The sequence below is a fragment of the Orcinus orca genome, chromosome 11 (assembly GCF_937001465.1).
Source record: "Orcinus orca chromosome 11, mOrcOrc1.1, whole genome shotgun sequence".
NCBI classification, from domain to species: domain Eukaryota; kingdom Metazoa; phylum Chordata; class Mammalia; order Artiodactyla; family Delphinidae; genus Orcinus; species Orcinus orca.
Genome location: NC_064569.1, coordinates 56,082,190 through 56,110,078, shown reverse-complemented (window position 1 = coordinate 56,110,078; position 27,889 = coordinate 56,082,190). Strand labels below are relative to the sequence as shown.

Below are 27,889 nucleotides of genomic sequence, written 5' to 3'. Positions count from 1 at the left end.
AGAATTATCCAGTTTAAAATAATAATAGTACCAAGGCTGAGAAACCCTGCTTTATATTTAACTGCCTTAAATCCCTTTTAGCACAAGGCACAGATAATAAACAGATTGTAAAATTAACAGTAATTTACTACAAACCCACTCAGTATACAATGTGTAACAAATGCTGTGAAGTGAAAGGGAAAGAGGAACCAGACAAGATATCACTTTTATCACCATCACCACAACCACTCATGATCCCTTCTTCCTGTTTTCACAAAGTAGAGTACCTTTCATTCTTCCCTACAAAAACTTCTTTTTTCTTTTCTTTTTTTTTATTCAAACAGAAAGTCACAAAAATTATAGTCATCCTCATCAGTTCACTCAGTCCCATGTAACTTTTTTTTCCATCTTGACCTTTTGTTAGCACTTTTATGAATTCATCAGTTTTCCATTAGAGTTCTGAAAATGCTCATTCATTCAGTTCAGCAGTATGGATGGATCAGTTACCAGAAACCTGTACTTGTCAGAGTCTTTTCCATGAATTCATTGAAGATGAAACCCTTTTATAGGAACATTTTTGCAAAAGCATCAGAGTACACCCAGAACTATCTGTAAATGACAAAAGACTTAAAAATGACCATGGTTAAAGATCTGATGAAAGTTCATAATAATGCAATTGACAAGGAAATTTAGTTGTTTCTGAGACATACATTTTAAAGTAATAACTAGAATTATGACTTATAACATTATAGCAGCACAGATAAGATTTTTAGAAATTTCATGTAATGTCTGAAACATTTATATTAACATATTTCCATACAAATAACCCAAAGAAAGTTTAGTATTAGTTGTCTTTTTGTTTTTTTATACTGCAGGTTCTTATTAGTCATCAATATAATACACATCAGTGTATACATGTCAATCCCAATCGCCCAATTCAGCACACCACCATCCCCACCCCACCGCGGTTTTCCCCCCTTGGTGTCCATACGTTTGTTCTCTACAACTGTGTCTCAACTTCTGCCCTGCAAACCAGTTCATCCGTACCATTCTTCTAGGTTCCACATCCATGTGTTAATATACGATATTTGTTTTTCTCTTTCTGACTTACTTCACTCTGTATGACAGTCTCTAGATCCATCCATGTCTCAACAAATGACTCAATTTTGTTCCTTTTTATGGCTGAGTAATATTCCATTGTATATATGTACCACATCTTCTTTAACCATTTGTCTGTCGACGGGCATTTAGGTTGCTTCCATGACTTGGCTATTGTAAATAGTGCTGCAATGAACATTGGGGTGCATGTGTCTTTTTGAATTATGGTTTCCTCTAGGTATATGCCCAATAGTGGGATTGTTGGATCATATGGTAATTCTATTTTTAGTTTTTTAAGGAACCTCCATACTGTTCTCCATGGTGGCTGTACCAATTTACATTCCTACCAACAGTGCAAGAGGGTTCCCTTTTCTCCACACCCTCTCCAGCATTTGTTGTTTGTAGATTTTCTGATGATGCCCATTCTAAGTGGTGTGAGGTGATAGCTCATTGTAGTTTTGATTTGCATTTCTCTAATAATTAGTGGTGTTGAGCAGCTTTTCATGTGCTTCTTGGCCATCTGTATATCTTCTTTGGAGAAATGTCTATTTAGGTCTTCTGCCCGTTTTTGGGTTGGGTTGTTTGTTTCTTTAATACTGGGCTGCATGAGCTGTTTAAATATTTTGGAGATTAATCCTTTGTCCGCTGATTCGTTTGCAAATATTTTCTCCCATTCTGAGGGTTGTCTTTTCGTCTTGTTTATGGTTTCCTTTGCTGTGCAAAAGCTTTGAAGTTTCATTAGGTCCCATTTGTTTATTTTTGTTTTTATTTCCATTACTCTAGGAGGTGGATCATAAAAGATCCTGCTGTGATTTATGTCAAAGAGTGTTCTTCCTATGTTTCCCTCTAAGAGTTTTATAGTGTCCAGTCTTACATTTAGGTCTCGAATCCATTTTGAGTTTATTTTTGTGTATGGTGTTAGGGAGTGCTCTAATTTCATTCTTTTACATAAAACTTCTTTTTTTAACAAGGAGAAAAAATATGCTTGACAACACAAATCATCTGTTCTTCAGCTTAAATCATATTATCTACCAATAGGTATTAAAAAAGATTTAAATTTTATTAAAGTCATAAAAAGTACTGTATAGTTTAAAGACTGCTTTTATGCTCTGTGGCCTTTTGAAATTCAACGTTAATTAGAGACAGGTTTCACCTCTTTTCTTTTATGCATTAAAACCTAATTATATGGGATTATAAATAAATGACTATTTTCAACGTACTAGAGCTTGAAAACGCTAAACTAAGTTTTTATCAACACGACTGATTTTTCCAAAGAATTAAGATTCACTGGTTTACATGACAGAAAGATAGTAGGCATCTACTAGTTTTTAAGTATAAGAAAATTTTCAATGTTTAGAAAAACAAAAACAGGAAAATTTCCCACAACTTCAAATACAAAATTGGCATGGACTTGTCCCTAGCCTAGTATCTGCTATTTCTGTTTTAAAACAATGATACATATTTAAAGAAAAAACACAAAACAAACACTGCTTTTGAGCTGTCAGGCCATATTAGTTTCTACGCCTGGTATTTAAGACATTCGGCTATAAAACCATAAGTAATCATGAAAGACTACATTAAAAATGCCATGAAAGACTACATTAAAAAATATCCAGCAGAGTCCTGGGCTGACTATCCTGGATATATCATCCGCATGTCTCAGCTGATTTAGAACACAGTCATCTTTATTCCACTCAGAATTATGCTCAGGACTGCTTTATTAACTTACACATGATAGTAGAAAAATACAGAAAAAAATTTATTGTTAGTGCCTTGTGGGTTCCAGTAATTAAAATAAATCTGGGGAATTCCCTGGTGGTCCAGTGGTTAGGACTCTGCACTTCCACTGCAGGGGACATGGGTTTGATCCCTGGTCAGGGAACTAAGATCCCACATGCCACGTGGCATGGCCAAAACTAAAAAATCTATTAAAAAATAAATAAAATAAAATAAATCTGACCATGTCTAGAGCTTGTTCATTTTTATTTCTTAAGGAGTAAATTCAATGGGCTTTATGCTCCTCTCACACTTACCATCTGGTTTATCATATACCCCTTAAAAGTTAAAACTGATCCTGCTTAAAATTAGAGTAAAATGAGGCAAATATAAGGATTAAATACAACATGTTTAAAAGATGCATTTGCTCCCAAATTCTTCACACATTTTATTAGACCTACAAAAGAGATTCAATATAAATGTACCAATGATAAAGCTGACTTGCGCTTACTATTATGTTCCATACTTTTTACTGAATTTCATGCAAATATTTTATAATGAATTAAGAACACTCACCATCCTGCTGTTTCACAAGTCCCTGTTGAATATATCGAATATACGTGAAAAAGTTACATACAGAAGTGATCTATGCCAAAAAGAAAAAAAAATGTTAAACAGTCAAATATCTCACATCAAAGCAAGCTTTATTAAAACTTGTGGTTAATCAGGAGCAACTAAGCCCGTGCGCCACAACTACTGAGCCTGCGCTCTAGAGCCTTTGAGCCACAACTACTGAGCCCATGAGCAACAACTACTGCAGCCTGCGCACCCAGAGCCCATGCTCTGCAACAAGAGAAGCCACCGCAACTAGAAGCCCGCGCAGCACAACGAAGAGTAGCCCCCACTCGTCGCAACTAGAGAAAGCCCACGCGCAGCAACAAAGACCCAATGCAGCCAAAAATAAATAAATTAATTAAAAAAAGAAATTTGTGGTTAAATTACTTACCCTGTATCTGCAAAAAGGAGAAATATAATAATAATTGCTTGAGTCCCCTAATTTAATTCTGTGTTTACAGGACTTACTCTGACCTGTGAGAGCACATTTTCTGTAAAACAAGGATAAATTTTAGTTTTTTAAATTAAAAGCATTTTGCCTCTACCTTCTGGACAAGTTGTATATTCATTAAGACAACTAATATCTTAGAACCGACCATGTACCAGGCACTTTGTGATGCTGGACTATAATGATGAAAAAGACAAAAGCCCTGCCCTTTGGGGCTTACATTCTAGTATAAGCTTACAGACATAGCTTTAACCATGGTTCTAGAAATAGAAGCTAAATGTGTTCATATATGTCCTGGGGCACATTTACAAATGAGTAATCAGCTGCAGGGCAGCTCTCAGCTTTCCATTGGGACTTCAACTTCTCTCTCAGTTGAAAAAAACTTAAAAGTGACTGCTTAGGTCTCAAAACATGTTATTGACAGCTTTGCAGGAGAACAGCTTCCAGATGGGATACTTTTTGGTGTGTTGGGTTGGTATATATGCATATGCATTTAACGTGGCACCTAGGCCTAAGAAGTACAAAGGAATTAAGCTACCGTACAAATACACTGAATCTTAACAATTACACCAAGGGTACACTACATTTAGACATACCAACCTTTCTCTTTGAATACTACAACATGTAAAATTTGGTATGAGGGCTTTCTGGCTGCGATTAGGCTGAAAGCCTCTTTTTTTTTTTTTTTTTTTTTTTGCCACACCACTTGGCATGTGGAATCTCAGTTCCCTGACCAGGGATTGAACCTGCACTCCCTGCACTGGAAGTGCAGGGTCTTAACCACTGGACTGCCAGGGAAGTCCCCCTGAAAGCCTCTTGAGAACAGTAAATGTATTTTATTCATCTTTAAATGCCTGGCACCAAGCATGGCCCAGCACACAGCAGACATTCAATGACTGTTGGTTAAGTGACAGGCCACCTGTCACTCCACTGCTCAACAGGATCAGGCTGGACTCACAGCAGCCCAGGTGTCAACCTCCTAAATTAGAAGCTTGACTGAAGATAGCTATCATTCCTTGGCAATGCAAAATTAGTGTAGCTCTAAGTAACATAAAGTGGCCAATAGCATTTTATACAACATTATAAATTATATAATAAAGAAAAATATATTAAATGAACGTTAATTTTCAGCTATACTTACCAGAAATATGATACAAATGTGCCTCCATATTAAGCAAACACACGGAGAATGTGCATTTAAAAGGGTAATTCTGGAAGTGGCCATTCAAATCACAAAAGAATTCTTACCTTTTCAAAGAGATTTAGCCTCATTGTTCCTTTATTAGAAAATTCCTTTAATGATCTATAACAATATTTAAAAGCACTAACTACTAGCTTGGGGAGGATAGACAATCAAGAAATTTAAGGCACAAGTGGTAAAAGTCTTTGGAACTATACTATTTTAAGCACAATTTACACAAGAGAAAAAAGTAACCATCAAACTGATAAAAATCACCTTTTGAAAGCAGACATACCTGTTTGTCTACTATTTTTCTACTTTTGAAAGGACTCAGGTAAAGTGGTTTTAAGTATCAACTTTTAAAATAATAAAAAAGTGTTTAAGTTATCTCATTTCTAAAGCCAATATATTTTTATTTGAGCCAGGATTCAACATTAAGTCTTCTGACCTCTAATTCCAATGTTTTTTTTAACATGCCACACTACCTCAGTATCCCTTAACAGCTCTAGTCCCAACATTTCAAATCCTTGCTTGCCATTTTCACTTAGGGATGTCAACGTGTCTAAATCTAGACGTATCATCTTGTTTCCAAAATCAGAGCCCTTCCTACTGATTTCCAAAAGCTCACGGTATCCCTCTAATCAGTCACCTCTAATTCCTTTTTTTCACATCTTCCCTCTCCATACACTCACCATCCTCTGAGCACACTGTTTTCTTGTTCCTTTATTCAGTCATATGTACTGTTCCTTATCTCCCCAATTCCACCCATGCTTCAAAAGCCCAGATCAAATCAAATCCCAAGAACAGTCCCTGATCACCACCAGTAGAATGATCTTGCCTTCCACAAAATTCCCCGAGCACTGTGCCATTCGTGTAGTGTTCATCTTGATAACCTCATCCACAAGAGCCATACTTCACGTTTCATAAAAGAGGACAACGTCTTCTTTAGTATTCTCCACACAATATGCACCACAAACACCTTGGTTTCTGGCCCCATTCCCACAAGAACAACAATATTCTTAACGATGTAAATTATTCTCTAAACCTAATCTGTATAATTATTTTACAAAAATACTGTAAAAACCTACTTTAACTGAGACTCTGATTTGTTATCATTTGCACATGTTTAATGTGTGATATATAACGCAAGTATAAATTTAAAATCCTACAGTAAAAACTGCTATATTTAAAATAAGGTATAACATAGAAACTAAAAGTACAAAAAGTATTCATGACCAGGATAAAAATACCCAGGTGTTTGTTGAAGGATAGAATTTAGGAATGAAAATCTCTTCCCCAAAATTCAGAGGCCACCATACTACAGGTGTGGCATGGGGGAGTGTCAAACAGGACATAACTCTAGGTAGACGTGTGGCTCACAGAGCAAATACAGGATTAAGTTACCCAAATACCAACACTGTGTGATGCTGCTGAGAGTGTGACGTGCATAACAGGAAACAAGAACTACACAACTCCTACGACTGGCTTTAACAGACCTAGTAGTTAATCTCAACCAGCTATTTCCTCCTCTGCCTTCAAAATGGCCTGATGGGATTCAATTATTGCTTGCTGTGAGCTCTCTCGGGCTCTTCGGTCCCCTATACCGATCTAGTTCTTCACCACCAACTAAGCAGCTTCCTCAAAATCTTTTGAAGTCACTTTTTAAACAGCTGTGGCAAACGTTTTATGTACTGTTGGTTTCAGTCTTTCCTCCTCCCAGGACCAGTTGGAAGACAGCTTGCCCTGCTACGAAGTGTGGGAGTCACCCCTGAAGGTATAAAACTGCCAAATATCTCTCACATATGGGAGACAGAGCTGTTTACTTACCAAAGTGAGAAAGTTTTATAGCAAGAGTAGTAAAGGATAGGACTAACCAAGCCTTCTGGTACCCTGTTTTCATGCTTGGTAAGACTTGGTCTAATTCACTGTCTTCTCAAACTATTTTTGATGGCAAGCCTCAAAAAGAAATAATTTACACAAAAGCCCAGAACACACAGCTGTACATATAAGTATAACAAACAAAAATTCTGCTTATGACCCACTAAAGAGATTTCATAATCAACTAATGGATTATAACATGCGGTTTTTAAAGAAGTTTCTAACACCTGATCTACCTGGATCCCACATATACGTTTGTAATTAGAAGGGCTCTCCACTGATGCTAAATTTGAAATCCCCACACTGCCCAGGGATTGGTCTTTGGGCTGCACAGACTTTAAATAGAAAACTGACAAGAGATTTAACATTTAAAACCAGAAAATATTAAATAACTACAACACATAAAATTTTAAAAGCTCAGTATCTTCCCTAAGACATGGTTTTGAAAACATACTTTGGTCCTCCACATTCAACTGCAGACGCTTTCACAAATCGAATAGGTTGTAGTCCCACTGGTTCAATGCTTAGAGTATTGTTTTCCACAGCCTCCAGAACAGCCGAAGCCAACTTCAAAAAAAACAAAGAAGTATTAGATGCTATGCTGGCAGGAAAATATAAAAATTCTATTCTATAATAAACTGGTTTTTAAAAATTATTTCTCCCAAGGTCCACTAGATTTGCCTTAGCTAATGAAAAAGAAGGAAACCACATAATCTCGGTTTGAATTCTTTTATAATTCAAACATTGTTATGAAAGGCAATTCAGTTATAGCTAAATAACTTTTATTATCTAGAAGGAGATTAAAGACATTAATTCCACGCCACCCCTTACCCACAATTAACATCCACTGGTTACGTCACTTCACAATGAATATCCTAAGGCTTTATTTTGCTAAATTTATGCATTATTTTTTCCTATTGGTCATTCATAACACAGCAATATGTGTTAATTATAGCTATATATTTACTGATCATGTATTTATGTGCACAAGAGTCTACAAAAGAATTAACTGAGTTATCAAATATTAAATGCCCAGATGGAGACAGTAGTAACTGATAAACAATTGATGAAACAGACAAATTTCATTCTGGCAAGATTACTCATACTGAACAGCCTACCTAAAACCAGAGCCACAATGACTGACATATCTACATATCAAAAGCATTTTACTGTTCATCTTAACTTTTCCTTACAAGCAGTGTTATATAATTAAATCCTCTAAAGACTTAACAAAAGACTCTTAGGATTAACTTTCTCAAACACTGATTAACAGGATATTTGTAGACAAACTTTCCACATGTAAGAACAAATTAAAATTATGACCTTACATTTGTATACTGCCGTGTAGTATTTTAAAAAAAAATTTTTCTATCTACTTAATTCACTTCATTTTATCTTAACAATCCTGTGACACAGGCAAGGAAGGCATTTTTTCCCCGTTTTAAAGATGAAGAAACTAAATAGGACTTCTTTTTAATCACATACAGATAAACCCAACAAACACTTTAGAGTGTACATAACTTCCCTTGCACTGAACCTTGGACTAAAAATTAAGTCCTACCCCCTTACATATTTAATACTTCACTCCAATGCAACACACTGCAGCATAAGTGATCCTCTGCTCAAATAAGGAAAGAGGTTCAGTAAGTGAATGCCAAGAAATTATTACGATCCTAATATGGAACGGATAAAATGGTAAAATATGACACTTTATAACTTATTTATGTAAGAGATATTAAAATATGTAACATGACTTAGTAAAAGATATAGGAACAACTCTAATGCATTTCTGTTAAAATGTGTTTTTAATTACCTCACTTTTTGAGAAGGTTAAACATGGAAAAATATCTTCCTGATAGATTTTGTCTAAGAAAGGACATGTTCTGTCCATTATGGGCTCATCCTTCCAAGATCTGAATTCATTATACAGGGATAAGTCAGCCTGACAAAAGAAAACACAAAATAACTTTTTAAGAAGTACAAACATAAAATAACTTTATAAAACTGAAACCTAATTTAAATATTACTGAAAAAGAAATACTCTTTATTTAAAATAATAATTGAACCATTCTTGATTAGTTATAATACACAGTTGTAATTTTTCTTTTTTTTTAACTGAAGTATAGTTGATTTACAATATTGTGTTAATTTCAGGTATATAGCAAAGTGATTCAGTTATACATATATTTTTCAGATTCTTTTCTATTATAGGTTATTACAAGATACTGAATATAGCTCCCTGTACTATACAGTAAATTCTTGTTGTTTATTTTATATATAGTAATGTATGTCTGTTAATCCCATACTCCTAGTTTATCCCTCCCCCGTCCTTTCCCCTTTGGTATCCGTGAGTTTGTTTTCTACGTCTGTGAGTCTGTTTCTGTTCTGTAAATAAATTCATTTGCATCTTTTTTTAGATTCCACATATAAGTGATATCATATTTGTCTTTCTCTTTCTAACTTACTTCACTTAGTATGATAATCTCTAGGTCCATCCATGTTGCTACAAATGGCAATATTTCATTCTTTTTTATGGCTGAGTAATATTCCATTGCAGCAATTTTTCTTTTCTTCTTCTTTTTTTTTTTGCGGTACGCGGGCCTCTCACTGTTGTGGCCTCTCCCGTTGCAGAGCACAGGCTCCGGACGCGCAGGCTCAGCGGCCATGGCTCACGGGCCCAGCTGCTCCGCGGCATGTGGGATCCTCCCAGACCGGGGCACGAACCCGTGTCCCCTGCATCGGCAGGCGGACTCTCAACCACTGCGCCACCAGGGAAGCCCCGCAATTTTTCTTTTAAAAAAACAATCCAAACTCCCAAATGACTAGCTGGCGCTTTTCAATGTATCCACTATGGTGTCCAAGGACACTACTATTATCCACCTCGCCAAAAAAAAATAATAGCAATGTTGGGGCTCCCCTTAAGATACAAGTGCAGGGCTTCCCTGGTGGCGCAGTGGTTGAGAGTCCGCCTGCCGATGAAGGGGACACGGATTCATGCCCCGGGCCAGGAAGATCCCACATGCCGCGGAGCGACTGGGCCCGTGAGCCTTGGCCGCTGAGCCTGTGCCCTGCAACGGGAGAGGCCACAACAGTGAGAGGCCCACGTATCGCAAAAAAAAATTAAAAAAAAAAAGATACAAGTGCACACTGTTCTGAATACAAAAGATGATAAGTCTTTTGTGAAAATAATCAAAAAGTAATTGGGAGCCAAGTTAATTAAATAAAGTGTTTGAGGGGCTTCCCTGGAGGCGCAGTGGTTAAGAATCCACCTGCCAATGCAGGGGACATGGGTTCAAGCCCTGGTCCGGGAAGATCCCACGTGCCGCGGAGCAACTAAGCCTGTGCGCCGCAACTACTGAGCCTGTGCGCCTGGAGCCCATGCTTCGCAACGAGAAGCCACCACAATGAGAAGCCTGCGTGCCACAACGAAGAGCAGCCTCCTCTCGCTGCAACTCTAGCAAGCCCGCGCAGCAGCCAAGACCCAACGCACACAAAAATAAATTAATTAAATAATTAAAAAAAAGAATTTAAAAATAACATGTTTGAATAAACAGAGACTGACTAAACCGTGAAACCTCGTTTGGGGTCAAAAGTGACACCAATTCTTCTGCTATTACCTTAAGGCATTTCCAAAAGAATTTCCAAAATATTTACTGTATAAGCTGCAAGACTAAAAGCAGCACACACATAGCCTCCTAAATAGACTATCTTAAAATATAACATTTATTTAGATTGTTTTGGCATTTCAACATCCAGTATCTACCATCTGAATTATCTGTAATAATCCAGGCTGGCACCCACCTTCCTATTCACTCTTCCAGTTGTCCTTTCTCTACCCATCCAATTTAATAAATTTTCCCAAGTATTCTTCTCTACAGATTCCCTCAGCCCAGCTCAACACTACCTGTCAACATACAAAGCTACATCCACCCACAGCCACCCAAACACAGAGTAGTGTCTCTCACTCGCCTGGCACTCTAAGCCAGAAGCACTGGATACACTATAAATGAAGCACTGACTGCAGCTATGGCCTCTAGCACAGCTCAATCAGATGTGCAGGGAGTCTACACAAAAGTAACAAAAGGCTGACTGTACCCCAGGTTTCCTACAGACTTTCCTTTAAGGTGTATAATGGCAATCTCAATGTGAATATTTTTCATCCCAATCCATAAATTCCTTGAATCAAAGCTAAAGGTGAAAGGATAAAAATATTAGCAGATAAGTAATACTTACATTTTCAAATTCACTTTCTTTGTAAAGTCTACCCTTTGATGGATATAAAGCTCAAAGTAGGTAAGTAGTGTTCTAAGGAAAGATTCTAGATTAAAGGCAGTAATTAATTTATTAAGAGCTGACTCTGTCAGGAACTATGGTAAGCACTTCACAAACATTTAATCCTAAAAGCTGAGCAAGATAAATATTATAATCTCCATTTATTGACAAGGAAACTAGGGTTTAGAGAAATAAAATAACTTGACCAAGGTTACAGAGCAAGAAATCAGTAAAAGTTGACATCTGGGTGACTTGATCTCAAAGCCTTGCCTCATTACATGTGTGTGCATGCATGCACGTGTGTTTTAAATGCTTTCAGAAGATACGTTATGACCAAATGCCCCCATCACATTTTCTGCAGAAACATGGACATGTTTCATTTTCCTTCCAATTGTTAGATCGTTTTCTAAGACTTACACAAGTCAAATTTATGTGTTTCCGCTGTCTAATGAAACTATTTGACAAGTTTTTCACATGTATCAGAAAACAGGATATATGTGGAAAGCAAAAAGTTATATACTGCCTATTCATATGTTAAGGAATTTTGTAAATTAAAAACAAAACTTTAAAATTTTCCATGAGAAAATATTTAAATTTTCTTAGTGTAGACAATAGGGAAAAAAGGTACATAATTACACACACTGAGAAACCATAGCAAAAATACAAGTTGTACCAAGCAATGAAAAATGCTATCTAGGGCTTCCCTGGTGGCACAGTGGTTAAGAATCCACCTGCCAATGCAGGGGACACAGGTTCAATCCCTGGTCTGGGAAGATCCCACATGCCGTGGAGTAACTAAGCCCGTGCACCACAACTACTGGGCCTGCGCTCTAGAGCCCATGAGCCACAACTACTGAGCCCACGTGCTACAACTACTGAAGCCCACACGCCTAGAGCCTGTGCTCCACAACAAGAGAAGCCACCACAATGAGAAGGCTGAGCACCACAATGAAGAGCAGCCCCTGCTTGCTGCAACTAGAGAAAGCCTGCGCACAGCAACGAAGACCCAACGCAGCCAAAAAATAAATACTATCTAAATTAAAAGAAATCAGAATTAAAGTTATGACTAAAAAAGCTTCTTAAATATTTAATAGAAACCAATGTGAATTTCAGATTTTGTCACATTCAGATTTGACCAAGTACTGAACTTCTCTCTCACTAGCATCCTTTTTATTAATAACTAAAAATGCAATTCAATTAAAATAAGTAACAACCTTGGTTATTCAATTTAATAAACTCCTGGCTTCCATGCAAAAATCTGAACAAGCACACACAGCTTCTTAATGAATAATGATGAACCTGAATTCACAATGTAAAATATAGTTTTTAAGAAAAAAATGGGAGAAGGCTGCTCATTAATTAGTGATCAATCCCCTTGGAAATGTTTTCTCATCATATGTAAGTAAAAACTATTTTACTCAGAACACCTCAAAAAGGGGCTTCCCTGGTGGCGCAGTGGTTGAGAGTCCGCCTGCCGATGCAGGGGACGCGGGTTCGTGCCCCGGTCTGGGAAGATCCCGCATGCCACGGAGCGGCTGGGCCTGTGAGCCATGGCCACTGGGCCTGCGTGTCCGGAGCCTGTGCTCCGCAATGGGAGAGGCCACAACAGCCCGCGTACCGCAAAAAAAAAAAAAAAAAAAAAAACCTCAAAATATTTCCAGTTATTATCTCAGTTATCTTTATAACATATCTTTTAAAATGATACGGCTACCATTAGTTCTATTTTTTGTTGCTTAATTATCTGAACTCTAGGACTACCTTACTGATACAAAATTCTGCTTCTCCCAGAATTTAAGTAAAAGCAATGTGCCATTCTTCAAGAAAACCACCTAAATATTTTCACATTCTTATATTCATATTTTGCTAGAGCACCCTAGCAATAAATTTTGACTAGTCATATCATTAAAGCCACCCACTCTCCTTTATACAACACATGACAGTTTGCTCCCTAAATGAAACATCGAGATTAAGAAACTTACCAAGTTTCCAGCAGGTACTCCAAAGTCAGCCAGGTACAGAAGGGAAATGAAGAATCCCTGAAAGCAGCCAGCTCTAGATAATGCCTCCCCCATCTTAATACTGAATATTTTGTACTAAAAATTTTGCTGGCAAAAATCATAACCAACACCTCAGTGATGAGAATTAGTAAGTATCAACAGAGTCAGAGGGGACAGTCCTGGACGAGTTACCTCTTTGCAGTCTTTTACAATTGGCTGTATCACACTGAGGTCCTGATGACTGCCACTCATAGCACTGCTTGTACTTTTATTTCTTGTATGCCCCTTTTTAAAATGTGTCTTTCCACCTGGCAGAGGCTCTTGTGTAGGTGATGTTGGAGAACTGGACAATACAAGTGTCTTCAATGCAGCTACTTCAGCTTGAAGTACATCAATCTTGAAAAGAAATCAACACAGTCACATACACTGAATATGTTTTATGACAGATGCAGCTAAATGTTAGCAATTCGGTTACTTTCAAAGATGAAATATAAGTTTAATCTGTATTTCCTATGGATTAATAAAAGGAAAGTAAAACCAAATGGTTTTTTTTTTTAAACCAAGTTTTTTGATGTTTCCATACAGTCTGGATTCAGCTGCTATTCACATCAGATGGAATTTTTTAAATTATCAAAATGTCTAACATTTCACTTATGTGAATTTTCAAAATCTTCAAAATATATTAAAAAATAGCTTATGATTAGTTGCTGTTCGTTCCTAAAATAGTAAAATCTAATAACATTTCAGTTGGCTTTTTTTTAGTGAATTAAGAAAATAAATATTAACTTTAAAATGTGATTATGTAACCCTTTTGATAATACATGTGATTCACAAGGCGTTAAATCATTTGCTTCTAATATAAATGGACACCAAACATTCATTATTAATTATATATAGGTAGTAGCTATTTTCTTCTTTATAGTTTCCTGTAGTTTTAAAAATCTTCTAAAGTAAGCACTGCTTTTATAATCAGAACAAATCCAATAAATGTTAAGGTATTTTTAAAATAGTAATCACTAATTTCTTTACATTTTACAGTATTAAAAGCAGCAGCAACTTACTTTTCCTTGTGCTTCTTTTAGCTGTTTTTCTGCTGTTGCCTGCTTGACATTTGCTTCTCTCACCATCTTATGAGCTTCCTGAAAAAGTTAACATCTCAAATTTTGGAAACAAAGTATTTAGCATTTGTTTTCAAAAATCTTTCAACATGTGTCTATGATTGAGGCAAAGATACACTAACAAAATTTTGCCTAAAATTAAGTATCCAGTGTAAACTGCTGAAATAGCAGTTGTCATCAGCCAGACCAACTTCTAGGAATAAGGAATAGGTACCTTCTCTTAGTATCTATTACCACTGAGGCAGCCAAGTTGAGTTTGATCATTCTGATCAATCCCTGTGTAAGGACTGCAAATGTGATGAAGGAAAACACATAACCCACATGTCAAATCCAACTTCTTTGCAGTTAGGTTTTTATAATTTGGTATATACACACACACAGACACACAGACACACACACACACACAATTCATTCATATTACTACCCACAGCAAAAGCATACAGAAGGGACAAGTAAAAATACTAACACATCAATAATGTTGCAGTTTATAGGAATAACAGTTGAGAAACCTTAGAGCTTCCAATAAAAGTATTCACAAAATGATATTAAATGACAATTTTGTGCAGAGCAATATAAAAAGGCAAATCAGAGTTAACTCTTTAATAAGATCATAACTTTTCAGTACCACAAATATGAAACTCTAGGTATTTAATTCCCCTTTATTCATATATCACTTATTCATCAAACACTTAGTCATGACACCTCTTCATGAGGTACTGTTCCAGGTGCTGATAATACACTGGGAAAAGAGACAAGGTCCCTGCTCTTAAGGAGCTTACATTCTGATTACACTCTAATAATCAAATAAAATATCTGAGTACAAATTCTGGATTTTATTCTAAATCCACTATGAAGCCTTATGGTTTTTTAAGGAAGAGAGTGACATGATCTTACTTGTACTTTAAAAAGCTTACTCTCCTGTATGGAATAATCCCTATAAAGAGTAAGAATAGACTGGAACAGTATACAGGGTGCTCAAGATAATCCCCCAGGATTTAAGAACATGTATTTTAGAACTTCAGTTTACAGTTCATGAGAAGGAAGGACGTGAGGGAAGGAGGAAGGAAGGAAGGAAATCAGCTTCAAAGACATTTAATCATTTGACAACAGAACCCTCACGAGGTCTGTTGACTGTTCAGGGGAGAGTAGAAGTTCTCCACACCAGAATTCCACGGTGGCACTCCCATTTGTCCATTTGCTCTTAGAGTACTGTAATGAACTGCAGCTTGAATGTGCCCATGAATGTGAGTTTACAGATTATATTATTTTAAATAAGAGAAGCTTTACTATCAATGCTTTATAATGAGATTAACTGTGAGAATATGCCATGCACAATTATGCTGGTTATCTTGTGTCAAAGTCTGTAAGAGCTATCAAATTTAATAATGAGGTAAGCATTTTTCTTTTAAAAATAACAAATGTTTCAGCTGTGCTAGATTTTTCTGTGATGTCGCTGTCAATAAAACACTACTTGACAGGTAGTTTCAAAATAATAAACATATCTATCTGACCCACCAAGATAAGTGACATTTAAACTACGAATGCAGAAGTAACTCGTGCTAAGGAGAGAATATTTGTTTAAATGTTTGGAAATGGACTCTGGTTTCATAAATAGCGGACTATGCAACTTGAAACAAACTTCCTACAGAGAACAATTTTTAAAAGTGGGACATTTTTTAAAAATGTGTTTGAAGACATTAGAGAGCTAACAAAAGAGTGAAGAATCAGGGGACCAAGATCCAGGAGAACAGGTAAATCCAGGAAAGTGAGCTGGGATTTGGGGTGACTTGTCCCCTAGAGATATAAGGGATACATTGAAAAGGTATAACATACATGTTATTGGAGTCCAAAAAGGAAAGAGAAAAGAGCTAGAATGAGGCAGGAGCAGTATCTAAAATGATAATTCATAGGTTTTAGCAAATTGACAAAAGACATCAAAGGATATATTCAAAAAAGTTTGAAAACTTTTCTATCACTCTCATTCTGAAAATGAAAAATGATATAAGTATCATCTATATGAGAAGTCAGCAAACTTTCTAGAAAGGCCAGATAGTAAGAAGTTTGAGCTTTGTAAGCCATATGGTCTCTATTGTAACTACTCAACTCTGCTGCTGCAGTGTGAAAGCAGCCATAGACAGTAAAACAATGAGTGAGGCCATTCCAATAAAAATTCATGGGCACTGAAATATGAGCTTCATATAGTTTTCATATGTCACCAAATATTCCTCTTTTGATTTTTTTTTCCCCACCTCTTACCATTTGGAAATGTAAAAACCAATCTTGTCTCATTAGGCTGTACAAAAGTATATACAGGCCAGTTTTGCCCTGCAGGCTGTAGGCTGCAGACCTCTGATCTATACAAATATTCATGTCTGTATACTTACAAACTTTGAAAACAGAATTTTTTTCCTATCTGGTTAGCAGTGATTCAAATGAAGGGGATTTTCTTCTCTTTTTTTTTTAAAAAAGTGTTTAAACATCTTCTGATTAATTTGCAAAAACAATTTGTTGGTATTAGAGAAGACAAAAATTCACTAGAGAATGTTCTGGAAAAGCCTTCACATAACTGGCAATGGGACTGAAAATACAGTATAATGACTTATTACAGGAAAAGAAGTACTTGTTCCTTTTGGATCAGTGTATCTGTGAGTCAGCAGCAGCATTACATCTAAATTTTAAAAATGGAATTTAGACCAGACCTTCATCTGGATCATAAATTTAAAAGAAGATTTCAAAAACAAGGTAACATATTCAATCACACTGCTCTCACTAAATAAATATACACACACACAATATGTTTTAGTGAGAATAAAATATTTTTGTACTATTATAAAAAATTTAAGCATTTTTTTATCTCACTCTTTTTAAAACTTTTGTTTTATACTGTATGTAACATATTATATGTGTGTTAGTGTATGTGCATAATTTGTAAGTAAGTACATATGCTCTTAGAACAGTGTCTAGTACACAGGAAACTCTCAATAAATAGTAGGTATCTTTATCATAATGAAGGTCCATGCTCAAATTTGTCTCTGTGGCTTGAGACAAATGGAAGTTCCATTTATGACTTTCATAGCACTTAAAGCAAGATCAAGGTCATGAATCTGAGTCCCAACTTTGCTCCTTACTCTAATTATGCCTCATTTTCTTCACAGACAAAATAACAATTTATACTATATGTGCCATATGGCATTGTTGAGAGAAAACTAAGCATATCATAGACATTTATTAAAACTGGCTGAAAAAATATAAAAACATCTTAAGACTACATATCTTTTTTTTCCATGTTAAATGTAGACTACTTTGTAAAGCATTCTTTCAACCAACTTCATTTTATATTTTACATTATCTCAAAATCTAAAATACTAGAAGAAAAAAATATATATATACACACACATACATAAAATTTTAGAGTCCTGTATTTGATACATTTAAGACTCACGTTTGCTAAATACAAAGTATAATTATATTCAAGATTATTCATCATTCATAATAAATTCCTAATCTGAGTTTACAAGTTTACCAAAATTGTACAAATTGAGTTTATTCAGAAAAATCTTTAATTCTTAAAAAAACTACAGACACATATACATAAAATGTAGGCAAAAAACATCTTTTCATAAGACAATGGTAAACCGAAATCATGAAGGCACAACTGAGACCACAGAAAAACGTTTTGCCCTTTTTTTCTAAATTTGTATTGGTTTGAATACAACTTTCTTCATTACTGAAATCATCTTTAATCAGTGTAGTTTCTTTCCCAGAAAGTATACACAGTTAAGGCTATTAGCCATTGTTAGGTTGGGGATAAGTTACGGATCCCAAAACTATGTTTTTTAGATAACTTTTTCATTCACTGCATGAACTGCATTTCTGGTACTTCACATCCTACTATAGAGAGGGAGTTTGTTTGTTCTCCTCCTACTTCATCTAACAAAATGCACATTTAAGTGCAGATGGATGGAAATAAGCAGGGTTAAAATTAAGGGCAGGCAGATAGGAAATCAAAATTAACGTAAGTAGCATAATATATTTGTTTGCTTATCTACTATCCATATATTATAAACATTTCTAACCAGACATTGCTGGAAGAAAAGTCTTATGTTTCCGAGTCCTTCTACATATAAAAATGTAACAAGTTACACAGCTCCTGTTCCAGATCTTTAACTTCCCACTACCTCTATGCTTAAATTTATCTTCCTCTAATCTCTGATAACTAGCTAACTAAACAAGAAAATAAGTTAGTTTTTAAACGTCCATGAAAGCAAATGACACCCAAAAAGACAGGGGAGAGGGCAAAGGGTTGTGGAGCAGATGGGGCACGGAAAGCCCATGTTTGAAAATATCTTCTGCAATATTACTTGTAATGATAGAAACTGTGGAATGTACACCTGATAGATTATGATTATCATTACATTCACTATGTAGTAACATGAAAAGATGTTATTTAAAGTACAAAATATATTAGGATTACAACTAGGTAAGCAAATACATACAGCTAAAACTAAAAAAGACTCTGCATATACAAAAATAACAAAAGGTAAAGAAATTTTTCCTCCAAAATCTTTTTTTTTTTTTTTCTTTTGCGGTACGCGGGCCTCTCACTGTTGTGGCCTCTCCCGTTGCGGAGCACAGGCTCCAGACGCGCAGGCTCAGCGGCCATGGCTCACGGGCCCAGCCGCTCAGCGGCATGTGGGATTTTCCCGGACCGGGGCACGAACCCGTGTCCCCTGCATCGGCAGGCGGCAAAATCTTTTTTTACATTAAAATTTTTAAGAACAAATTTTTAGGGAAAAAAGGAAAATACTGGTAAAGTGATAATGACACTAGTCATTCTAGTAACACATCAATGTTTTTAATAAGCAACTTCTGAAGGCTAAAGGTCTTATAACCTAAAGGTAGTGGTTCTTAACCAAGAATAATACCCTCTCCCCATCCTCCACAAGGATATTTAAAAGCTGTCAAAATGATGAGGGAGTATTACTAGAATTTGGGCTAAGTGTGATGGTTAACTTTGTGTGTCCAACTTGACTGGGCCACATACTTTAGTCAAACATTCTGGATGTTTCTGTGAAGATGCTTCTGGATGAGACTAACATCTGAATTGGTAAACTGAGTAAAGCAGACTGCCCTCCATAATGTGGGTGAGGCTCATCCAATCAGCTGAAGGCCTGTTAGAACAAAAAGGCTCATCCCCAAAGAGTAAGAGTATTCTTCCTGCCTTCAGACTCAAATTGAAACATTAGCTCTTCTTTGGTCTCAAGTCTGTCAGCCTTTGGACTCAAGACTGGAACTACACCATCATCTCTCCTGGGTCTCCAGCCTACCAACTCATCCTCCAGATTTTGGGACTTGCCAACCTCCATAACTGCATGAGTCAATTCCTTACATAAGTCTCTTTCTACATACATGTAAATGTATATATGTATATGCACACATCCTATTGGTTCTGTTTCTTGGAAAACCCTAATACACCAAGGATTCTAAATGTCCAGCAAAGTCAATGGCCCCCCTACTGAGAAACACTGCTTGAACTGGGTAGGAATTTTGATCCTGTGGCAGGCTGGAAATAAAGATGTGTGCCTTCTAACTTTCCTCAAATCATCCCCTATCAGAAGACTACCTCAAGGGTTTGCCATCTTTGTTACGGAATCATATAAAGATACTCTAAAGCAGCCCCTAAATAGTTGGTAAAATCAAAATTAAAATTTACCTCCTTTCTTTCCACATACACATTTTTAAACCACCTGATTCTGGTAACCCACAGTGTTTTTTTCTTTTCATATCATTTTAAGTTGTAGACTTTACATTTCTTAAAGATTTTATCTTTTTAGAGGACTTATAAATATGCATGAAGCTAAGCATATCTTTTTCAAGATTCCCTCATAAAACAAATCTATCAATATATAAAAATCATGACGTTGCTCTTGGCCAAGATGTAAACAGACCAACCTCAAATAGACTAGCTGTGAGTTCCTCCAATTCCTGTCCAAGTTGATCTCGTACTTTAGAAAGCCTCTCACACTCTTCATCTTTTAACTTCAGTTCCTATGAGAAATTGATCATTTTATTTTTTATTTCCAAAGTTCGAAGTTAGTTTCAGCAGACTATACAATTTTTACTAATAAAATTACAAAATATTAATACTGCCCCCACCTACAACATTCACACTGAAAGTGTTTATTTAGCACTTGCTATGTGGAAACAATCAGGCAAGTCTAAAATTACAAATAATTCTAACTCACATATTAAATTTTCATGTTTTTTCATAAAATATCCAAAGATTAAGTATAATTATTCATTACATGTGAAAATAAACAAATAACTTCATTCTTTTTTCCTTAACTTTTCTCTGAACATATTTATTTCTATCAACCAAGGAATTTCTTCAATTACACTGATTCATTTCAATAAATGTTCAGTGAAGTTTTTTCATGTTTACTTTAAAAATTGTTTACCTATAATTCCATGTACCATACTGCAATTAGCCTAAAATTTCCATTAGGAGACTATACCCATTTAACACTGCAACCAGAGGCAAACAATGTATATTACATTTAAAATTAAGAAGAATATTAATGACAAAAATCCTACATTTATACGTGACTCCTCAATAGGTCATAAATAGATGCTAAAAATTCCTTTATTAAGATGTTAAATATGCAATTTTATGTTACCCTAAATTTATCTTTCAAACTTAGAGATTAAAAAAAAATCCAAACTCTCTATATATCAGCCACAAATACAGTTATTCTTTAATTGTGGTGGCAGCATAGTTTTTGAATCCCCTGACAATTCCCGACAACCAAATATTCCAACTGGGATATCAAAAGAACCAAATGACTACATCTTCAACAAAACTAGGTAAAAGAAAATCCCAACATATCTTAGACCATGAGAAAATGTGGCTACACTGCCCAGACCACAGGATCAGTCACTGTGTGGAAGGGAGCAGCAGGAAGTGAAAGGGACTACAGAGATACTGTATAAAGCCTCAGAACCCAAAAATCATTACAAACGCCCCCAAAGCAGAGGACTATACCCTTGGTAAAAACTGGAAGAAAAAAATGTGAGAACAAATGGAGAAAAAGGGAAGGGTTTTCACAGGCTCCAAGTTAGAGATGAGTGCAAAAATCATACGCAGTACAGAGGCAGCTAACAGTACAGTGAAGCTCTACACACTCGGGAATCTCAAAGCATCCAGCAAAGAGGCCTTTCCAGAAGGACAGAGCCCCACCATAAGGGGAGAACTCTTGGAATATAAAACCAAATTGCAGGATGGGAATAATGGAGATAGCAAGAGAGAAGGTTCAGATATTAAAGGAGGAAGGAGTGGCAAGGTTCCAAAGGAAACAGATCACTGGAAGTATTATTAGAAAAAAAAATATCTCAGGATGTAATGCTAAGCACTGAGACACTAGGCTGATGGAGAAAACCTTCTTTCACTTTCATGGGTTTTCTTGTTATTAATTAGTGCCTTTTCTTTTCAGCTTTCAAGAAGTCCTTTTACATTTCTTGTAAGGCTGGTATAACGGTGAACTCCTTTAGCTTTTACTTGTCTGGAAACCTGTTGATCTCTCCTTCAATTGTGAATGATAATCTTGCTGGGTAGAGTATTCTTGGCTGAAAGTTTTTTCCTTTCAGCACTTTGAATGTATCATGCCAGTCCCTTCTGGCCTGCAAAGTTTCTGCTGAAAAATCTGCTGATAAGTCTTTTGGGAGTTCCCTTGTATGTAACAAGCTGGTTTTCACTTGCTGATTTTGATATTCTCTTTAACTTTGGACATTTTGATTATAATATGTCTTGGTGTCTCTGAGTTCTTTTTTGGAACTCTCTGTTTCCTGGACCTGGATACCTGTTTCCTTCCCCAGGTTGAGGAAGTTTTCAGCCATTATTTCTTCAAAAAGTTCTCTGCCCCCTCCTGTCTCCCTTCTCCTCTGGGACCCCTATAAAGTGAATGTTGTTCCACTTGATAGTGTTCCACAGGCCCCTTAAGCTACCTTCACTTTTTTTCATTCTTTTTTCTTTTTGCTGCTCTATTTGGCTGAGTTCTACTGCCCTGTCTTCCAGATCACTGATGCTTTCTTCTTCTTCATCATCTATCCTCTTGTTGAACCCCTCTAGTGTATTTTTCAGTTCTATTATTAGATTCTTTGGCTCTGTGACCTGTGTTTGGTACTTTCTTATATTTTCTCTCTCTCTGTTGAAGTTCCCACTATGTTCATCCATTCTTCTCCCAGGTTTGGTGAGACCATTATTTTGAACTCTTTATCAGGTAAATTACTTTTCTGTTTCATTAAGGCTATTTTCTGTGGTTTTACCTTGTTCTTTCATTTGGAATATATTTCTCTGTTTCCTAATTTTGACTCTCTGTGTTTGTTTCCATGTATTATGCAAAATAGCTCCCTTTCCCAGTCTTGGAGGAGTGGCCTCATTTAAAAAATGAACTTGGGCTTCCCTGGTGGCAGAGTGGTTGAGAGTCCGCCTGCCGATGCAGGGGACACGGGTTCGTGCCCTGGTCCGGGAGGATCCCACATGCTGCAGAGCGGCTGGGCCCGTGGGCCATGGCCGCTGAGCCTGCGTGTCCAGAGCCTGTGCTCCACAACGGGAGAGGCCGCAACAGTGAGAGGCCCGCATACCGCAAAAATAAATAAATAAATAAAAAATGAACTTTATTGTTCAGGTCCTAGCTCTTGGTTGCCTCTTGAACCTTTGTGACTATCTAGGCAGCCTGATTTATACTTGACAGGTCCCAACTGTGAGGGTTTGCCAAGACCTGTCAGTGTTCCAAAGGGCGGGACCTTAATCAGCATCTAGTTTCAAGTTGATGAGAAGCCAGACCCTTAGGCAGCAGCTTTTAAAGTATGAAAATATATACAGTCCCACAGGACCACAATTGAAAACCTCGCCAGCCTCCAGACCAGGTGATCTTGAGGTGTCCCCTTGGCAACAGTTGCAAAAATCAGGGCTCCAGACAAGTGCTCAAGCTCCTTTCTGGGAGGTACCTGCAAGCTGTAGCAAGGCCAAGGGAGACAGCAAAGATGGCATCCCCTGGCTTACATTCCCTGAGAACTTGTCACGCCCTTCAGAACAGGCTGAAGCTCCAGGACAAGTAAATAGGATTTTTCACAGGAAGACTGGGAGTGTGTTTCAGTCAGCTATCTATGCCATACCCTGGGGATGGCAGTCTGCCAAGAACTGTCTCTCCAACTGTTTCAGTCCCGTGGAGCCCCAAAAACACAAGCCCCCCTCTGGCCTCTAGAGCCAGGCATTCAAGGCTCTGTGTGGACTGTGTGCACCCACTGGCTTTAGCAGGGCTGCAGGAGAGCAAGGGGGTGGCGTGTGCCCACTGGCTTTCCTGAGGCTGTGGGAGAGCACAGGGATGGAGAACACAAGCAAGGTAGTATGAGAGTGCAAAAATGGCACCTGCCAGTGCTTGCAAGATAGAGAATGCAAAAACAGAGCCTGCCAGCACTTCCATCCCCAGAGAGAGTCCCAATAAGCCCCTCCCGCTCTGGCAGATGCTTTAAGATTAGCAGATGAATCTCCTCACTTATGGTCTAGGCACTTTTCAAACTGCTGCTTTTGTGCTGGGTCCCAGGGTAAGAGAGTCTGCATGTGAGCCTTTAAGAGTGAAATCTCAGTTCCCTACAGCCTTTTGGGTCTCCTGGACATAAGCCCCATTGGTTTTCAAAGCCAAACATTTTGGGGGCTCATCTGTCCAGTGCAGGTCCCAAGGTGCCTGATGTGGGGCACAAACCCCTTGCTTCTCAGGGAGAAGCTCTGTGTTTGTGAGATTCCCCCCTGACTGTGGGTCAGCCGCACCAGGGGTGGGATTCCTGGTGAGACTGCATGTCTGCCTCTCCTACCTGTCTCTATGTGGCCTTTTTATCCTTTGTGTGGAGAAGCTGTTCAACTAGTTCTTTTTCAGAGGGAATTATTCCATATGTGGCTGTAGATCTGGTGTGTCCATGGAAGGAGGTGGGTTCAGGATCTTCCAACACCATCATCTTGAACCACCTTCTCAAGAAAACCTTGAACAAGGCTTACCTCTGAGAGACAGAAGTGGCTACACAGATACACCACCAACAACAGAAGGGAAAGCCCTGGAACATGAGACTGAGAGAGCTATCCTGGTTTATCCTACTCCTTCACAGGAATCTCTTCCTAATAATCCTGGGAAATCCAATTCATTTAAACATGAAAAACAAACAAACAGAAGATATGTGAAGTTACCATAATAAAAAAGTTAAACATAAAGCCAAGTCAACTATTGATACAAGGGAAAGAAAATCAGATAGGTATCAAATTTCAACAGCATTTTATGCTAGAAAACAATGGAATCACATTTTTAAGATACTCAAAGGAAAAAACTATGAGTTGAGGATTTTATATCCAGCCAAAGTATCCTTCAAATGTCAGACCAGAGACAGAAAATTATAAAACTGTAAAACTTTAGAAAATATATCCTCCATGAGCCTGGCTGAGTTATCAAGCAGCAAATGAGTTTCACGTAATCAAGAAAAAACTGGAAAAAAAAAAAAAAAAACTGGAGAAGCTTTAACATTAAGAACTGGGCGTGAGAAGCAAATGTATTTAACTGTAGAACTACAACTAGAAGACGGGAATACACAAGAATGAAAAGACAAGCCACAGACTGGGAGAAAATATTTGCAGAAGACATCTGATAAAGGACTGTTAACCAAAATATACAAAGAATTCTTAGTTAGAAAACAATCTGATTTAAAAATGTGCAAAAGATCTGAACAGACACCTCACCAAAGATATACAAATGGCAAATAAGCATATGAAAAGACATTCCATATTACGTGTCATCAGGGAAATGCAAACGAGGAGACGACAACAACAACAACGAGATACCACCATACACCTATCAGAATGGCCAAAAACCAAAACACTGAGAACAGTATATACTGACAAGGATGGAGAGCAACACGAATTCTCATGCACTGCTGGTGGGAATACAAAATGGTACAGCCACTTTGGAAGACAGCTTGCAATTTTTTACAAAACCAAACATACTCTTACCACACGATCCAGCAATCATACACCTTGGTATTTACCCAAAGGACATGAAAACTTGCATCTACACAAAAGCCTGCACATAGATGTTTACACATTCATAATTGCCAAAACTTGGAAGCAACCAAATATCCTTCAGTAAGTAAATGAATAATTAAACTTTTGTACATCCGAATAACGAACCATTACACAGCATTAAGTGGAAATGAGCTATCAAGCCATGAAAAGACATGGAGGAAAATAAATGCATGACTAAATAAAAGAATTCAATCTGAAAAGGCTACTTACTGTATGACTCCAACTACGTGACATTCTGAAAACGGGCAAACTATGGAGATGGTAAAAACATCACTGGGCGGCCAGGGACTGAGGGGTAGGGAGGGATGAATAGGTAGAGAACAGAGGATTTTTCAGGACAGTGAAACTGTTCCATATGATACTATAATGATAGATACACATTATTATATTTTTGTCAAAATCCACAGAATGTACAACACCAAGAGTGAACCCTAATGTAAACACTAAAGTAAATGGGGGATAATAACATGTCAATATAGGTTCAGCAACAATAACAAATGTACCATTCTGGGGTGAGATGTTGATAGTGGGAGTGGCTATGCATATGTGGGGAAAGGGGATATATAGCAACTCTGTACTTTCCTCTCAATTTCTGCTATGAGCTTAAAATTGCTCTCAAAAAAGTCTGTTTTTTTTAAATGGGGATAAAGTTGAGAAAACAGTTACATAAATGTTATAAGTTTTAAAAACGTAAAAATAACACACAAAAAAAACAACAACAGGGCTTCCCTGGTGGCGCAGTGGTTGGGGGTCCGCCTGCCGATGCAGGGGACGCGGGTTCGTGCCCCGGTCTGGGAGGATCCCGCGTGCCATGGAGCGGCTGGGTCCGTGGGCCATGGCCACTGAGCCTGCGCATCTGGAGCCTGTGCTCCACAACGGGAGAGGCCGCAGCAGTGAGGGGCCCGCGTACAGAGCAAAAAAAAAAAAAAAAAAAAAAAAAAAACCAACAAAATAGGAGAAAGATGAAACTAAATTCACTAACTTCTTAAATATAAACTGGGAATAAAGGGATATAACTTGAGACTCACAAATCAATTAGTATAAACCTAAACATATTTAACACCATAGAGATTAACATTAAGATAATACCTTTAACTAAAACTAAATGATAGAGGAGAAGGAAAGAAACAGTTACTAATTTTATGGTATTGCTTATAGTAGGGAACAAAGTCAGTACCTAAAGAAAGGCTAAGAGAAATTCTTTGATTAAAGGTAACAACTAGAATGGAAATCAAACCTTCCAAAATACCAAATAGGAAAAAAAGGAAGAGGGCACAAAGAAAACAGAGCACATAGTGAAAAGAATTGTATTCATAGAGTAGACATTTGAAAGCTATGTGACAGAAACAAGCCCCAATGCAGAATACTTATCAATAAATACAAACGTGTGCAACTCACTTATTAAAAGAAAATGATTTTTAGATCGGCTAAAAAAGCAAAATCCATCTCTATTCTCTATACAAGAGACACACCTAAAACTAAGTGATTCAGACAGATTAAAAATAAAAGGATGGATAGAAGTGCACAAAAAATATAATACAAATAACAAAACAGAGACCTCAATATTGATATAAGACTAGGCAGGGCAAAAGTCAGTAAAGTAGATAAAGGAAACTTCATAATGCTAGAGACTACAACACAAAATGGAATACTCTCAAATACAAAAGTAGACCTAAATAAATAGGAAGAAAGACATATTATGTTCTTGAATAGAAAGTCATCATAAAGATGCCAATTCTCCCTGAGTTAATTTATAACTCTGTAAATGCATACGTTTAATTCCAGATCCTTCTGAACTCTAAAATGTCACAATTTTATAATTATATATGAAAAGTCAATTCATTCAACATTTCCTACTATGTAGGTACTACAGTAATCCCTCAGGATACAAAACCAAGTAAGATACTGTCCCCTTGAGAAGCTTCCAATCCTCAGAGCAACACATATGTCATTCACAAAGGCAAATTCTTGAATCATTCCCTACCATTTACCAAAGTAAACCTCACCCTGATACTAAAGACCCTCTACAATATGTGCTCAGTTTCCCTTTTCAGAGTTATTACCCTTGATCCATACTCTAAAACTAGAGTTAAACTGGTCTGATTCATTCCTGTTTCATTCCCCAATTTGATCTCATCCACCTGGACTGGGCATAAATCTCTGACTCTTTATGCTTCTAGGTCTAAATCAATCTACCCATATGAACTCAGATTTGTATTTCATGTGAATACTTTTTAGAATGTCATTTGCACTTTTCATTATCAGTACCTTATACTGTAAAATAGCTATTCGAAATTCACTCCTTAAACAAATATTAATTTCATGCTAACAATGCATCAGGCATTCATCTAGGTGCTGGAAAGAGAAAAGGAACGAGGCCCAGTCCATGCTTTTCACAAAGCCATAGCCTACTGAGGGCAGCAAATCTTTAAACAGATTCACAAGGAAAACTGATAAGGGCTATCG

The 27,889-nt window shown here is 37.0% G+C and overlaps 1 protein-coding gene across 3 annotated transcripts in view; it reads right to left on the bottom strand.

Annotated features, from left to right (window-relative positions):
* Positions 1-27,889, bottom strand: part of RAB3IP (RAB3A interacting protein) — a 167,626-nt gene that overhangs the window by 2,059 nt on the left and 137,678 nt on the right. For 2 of the 3 annotated variants that reach the window (XR_007470348.1, XR_007470349.1), the window contains exons 4-11: positions 20,254-20,349; positions 14,245-14,322; positions 13,376-13,579; positions 8,728-8,856; positions 7,369-7,481; positions 3,800-3,899; positions 3,370-3,439; positions 267-588 (exon numbers count right to left, since the gene is read on the bottom strand). Coding sequence is in view for 1 of the 3 variants with exons in the window: in XM_049694991.1 (XP_049550948.1) it covers positions 3,370-3,439; positions 3,800-3,899; positions 7,369-7,481; positions 8,728-8,856; positions 13,376-13,579; positions 14,245-14,322; positions 20,254-20,349 (790 nt within the window). In the remaining 2 variants the exon portion in view is untranslated. The remainder of the gene's footprint in view (positions 1-266; positions 589-3,369; positions 3,440-3,799; positions 3,900-7,368; positions 7,482-8,727; positions 8,857-13,375; positions 13,580-14,244; positions 14,323-20,253; positions 20,350-27,889) is intronic. The other variant, XM_049694991.1, reaches the window with a different exon arrangement.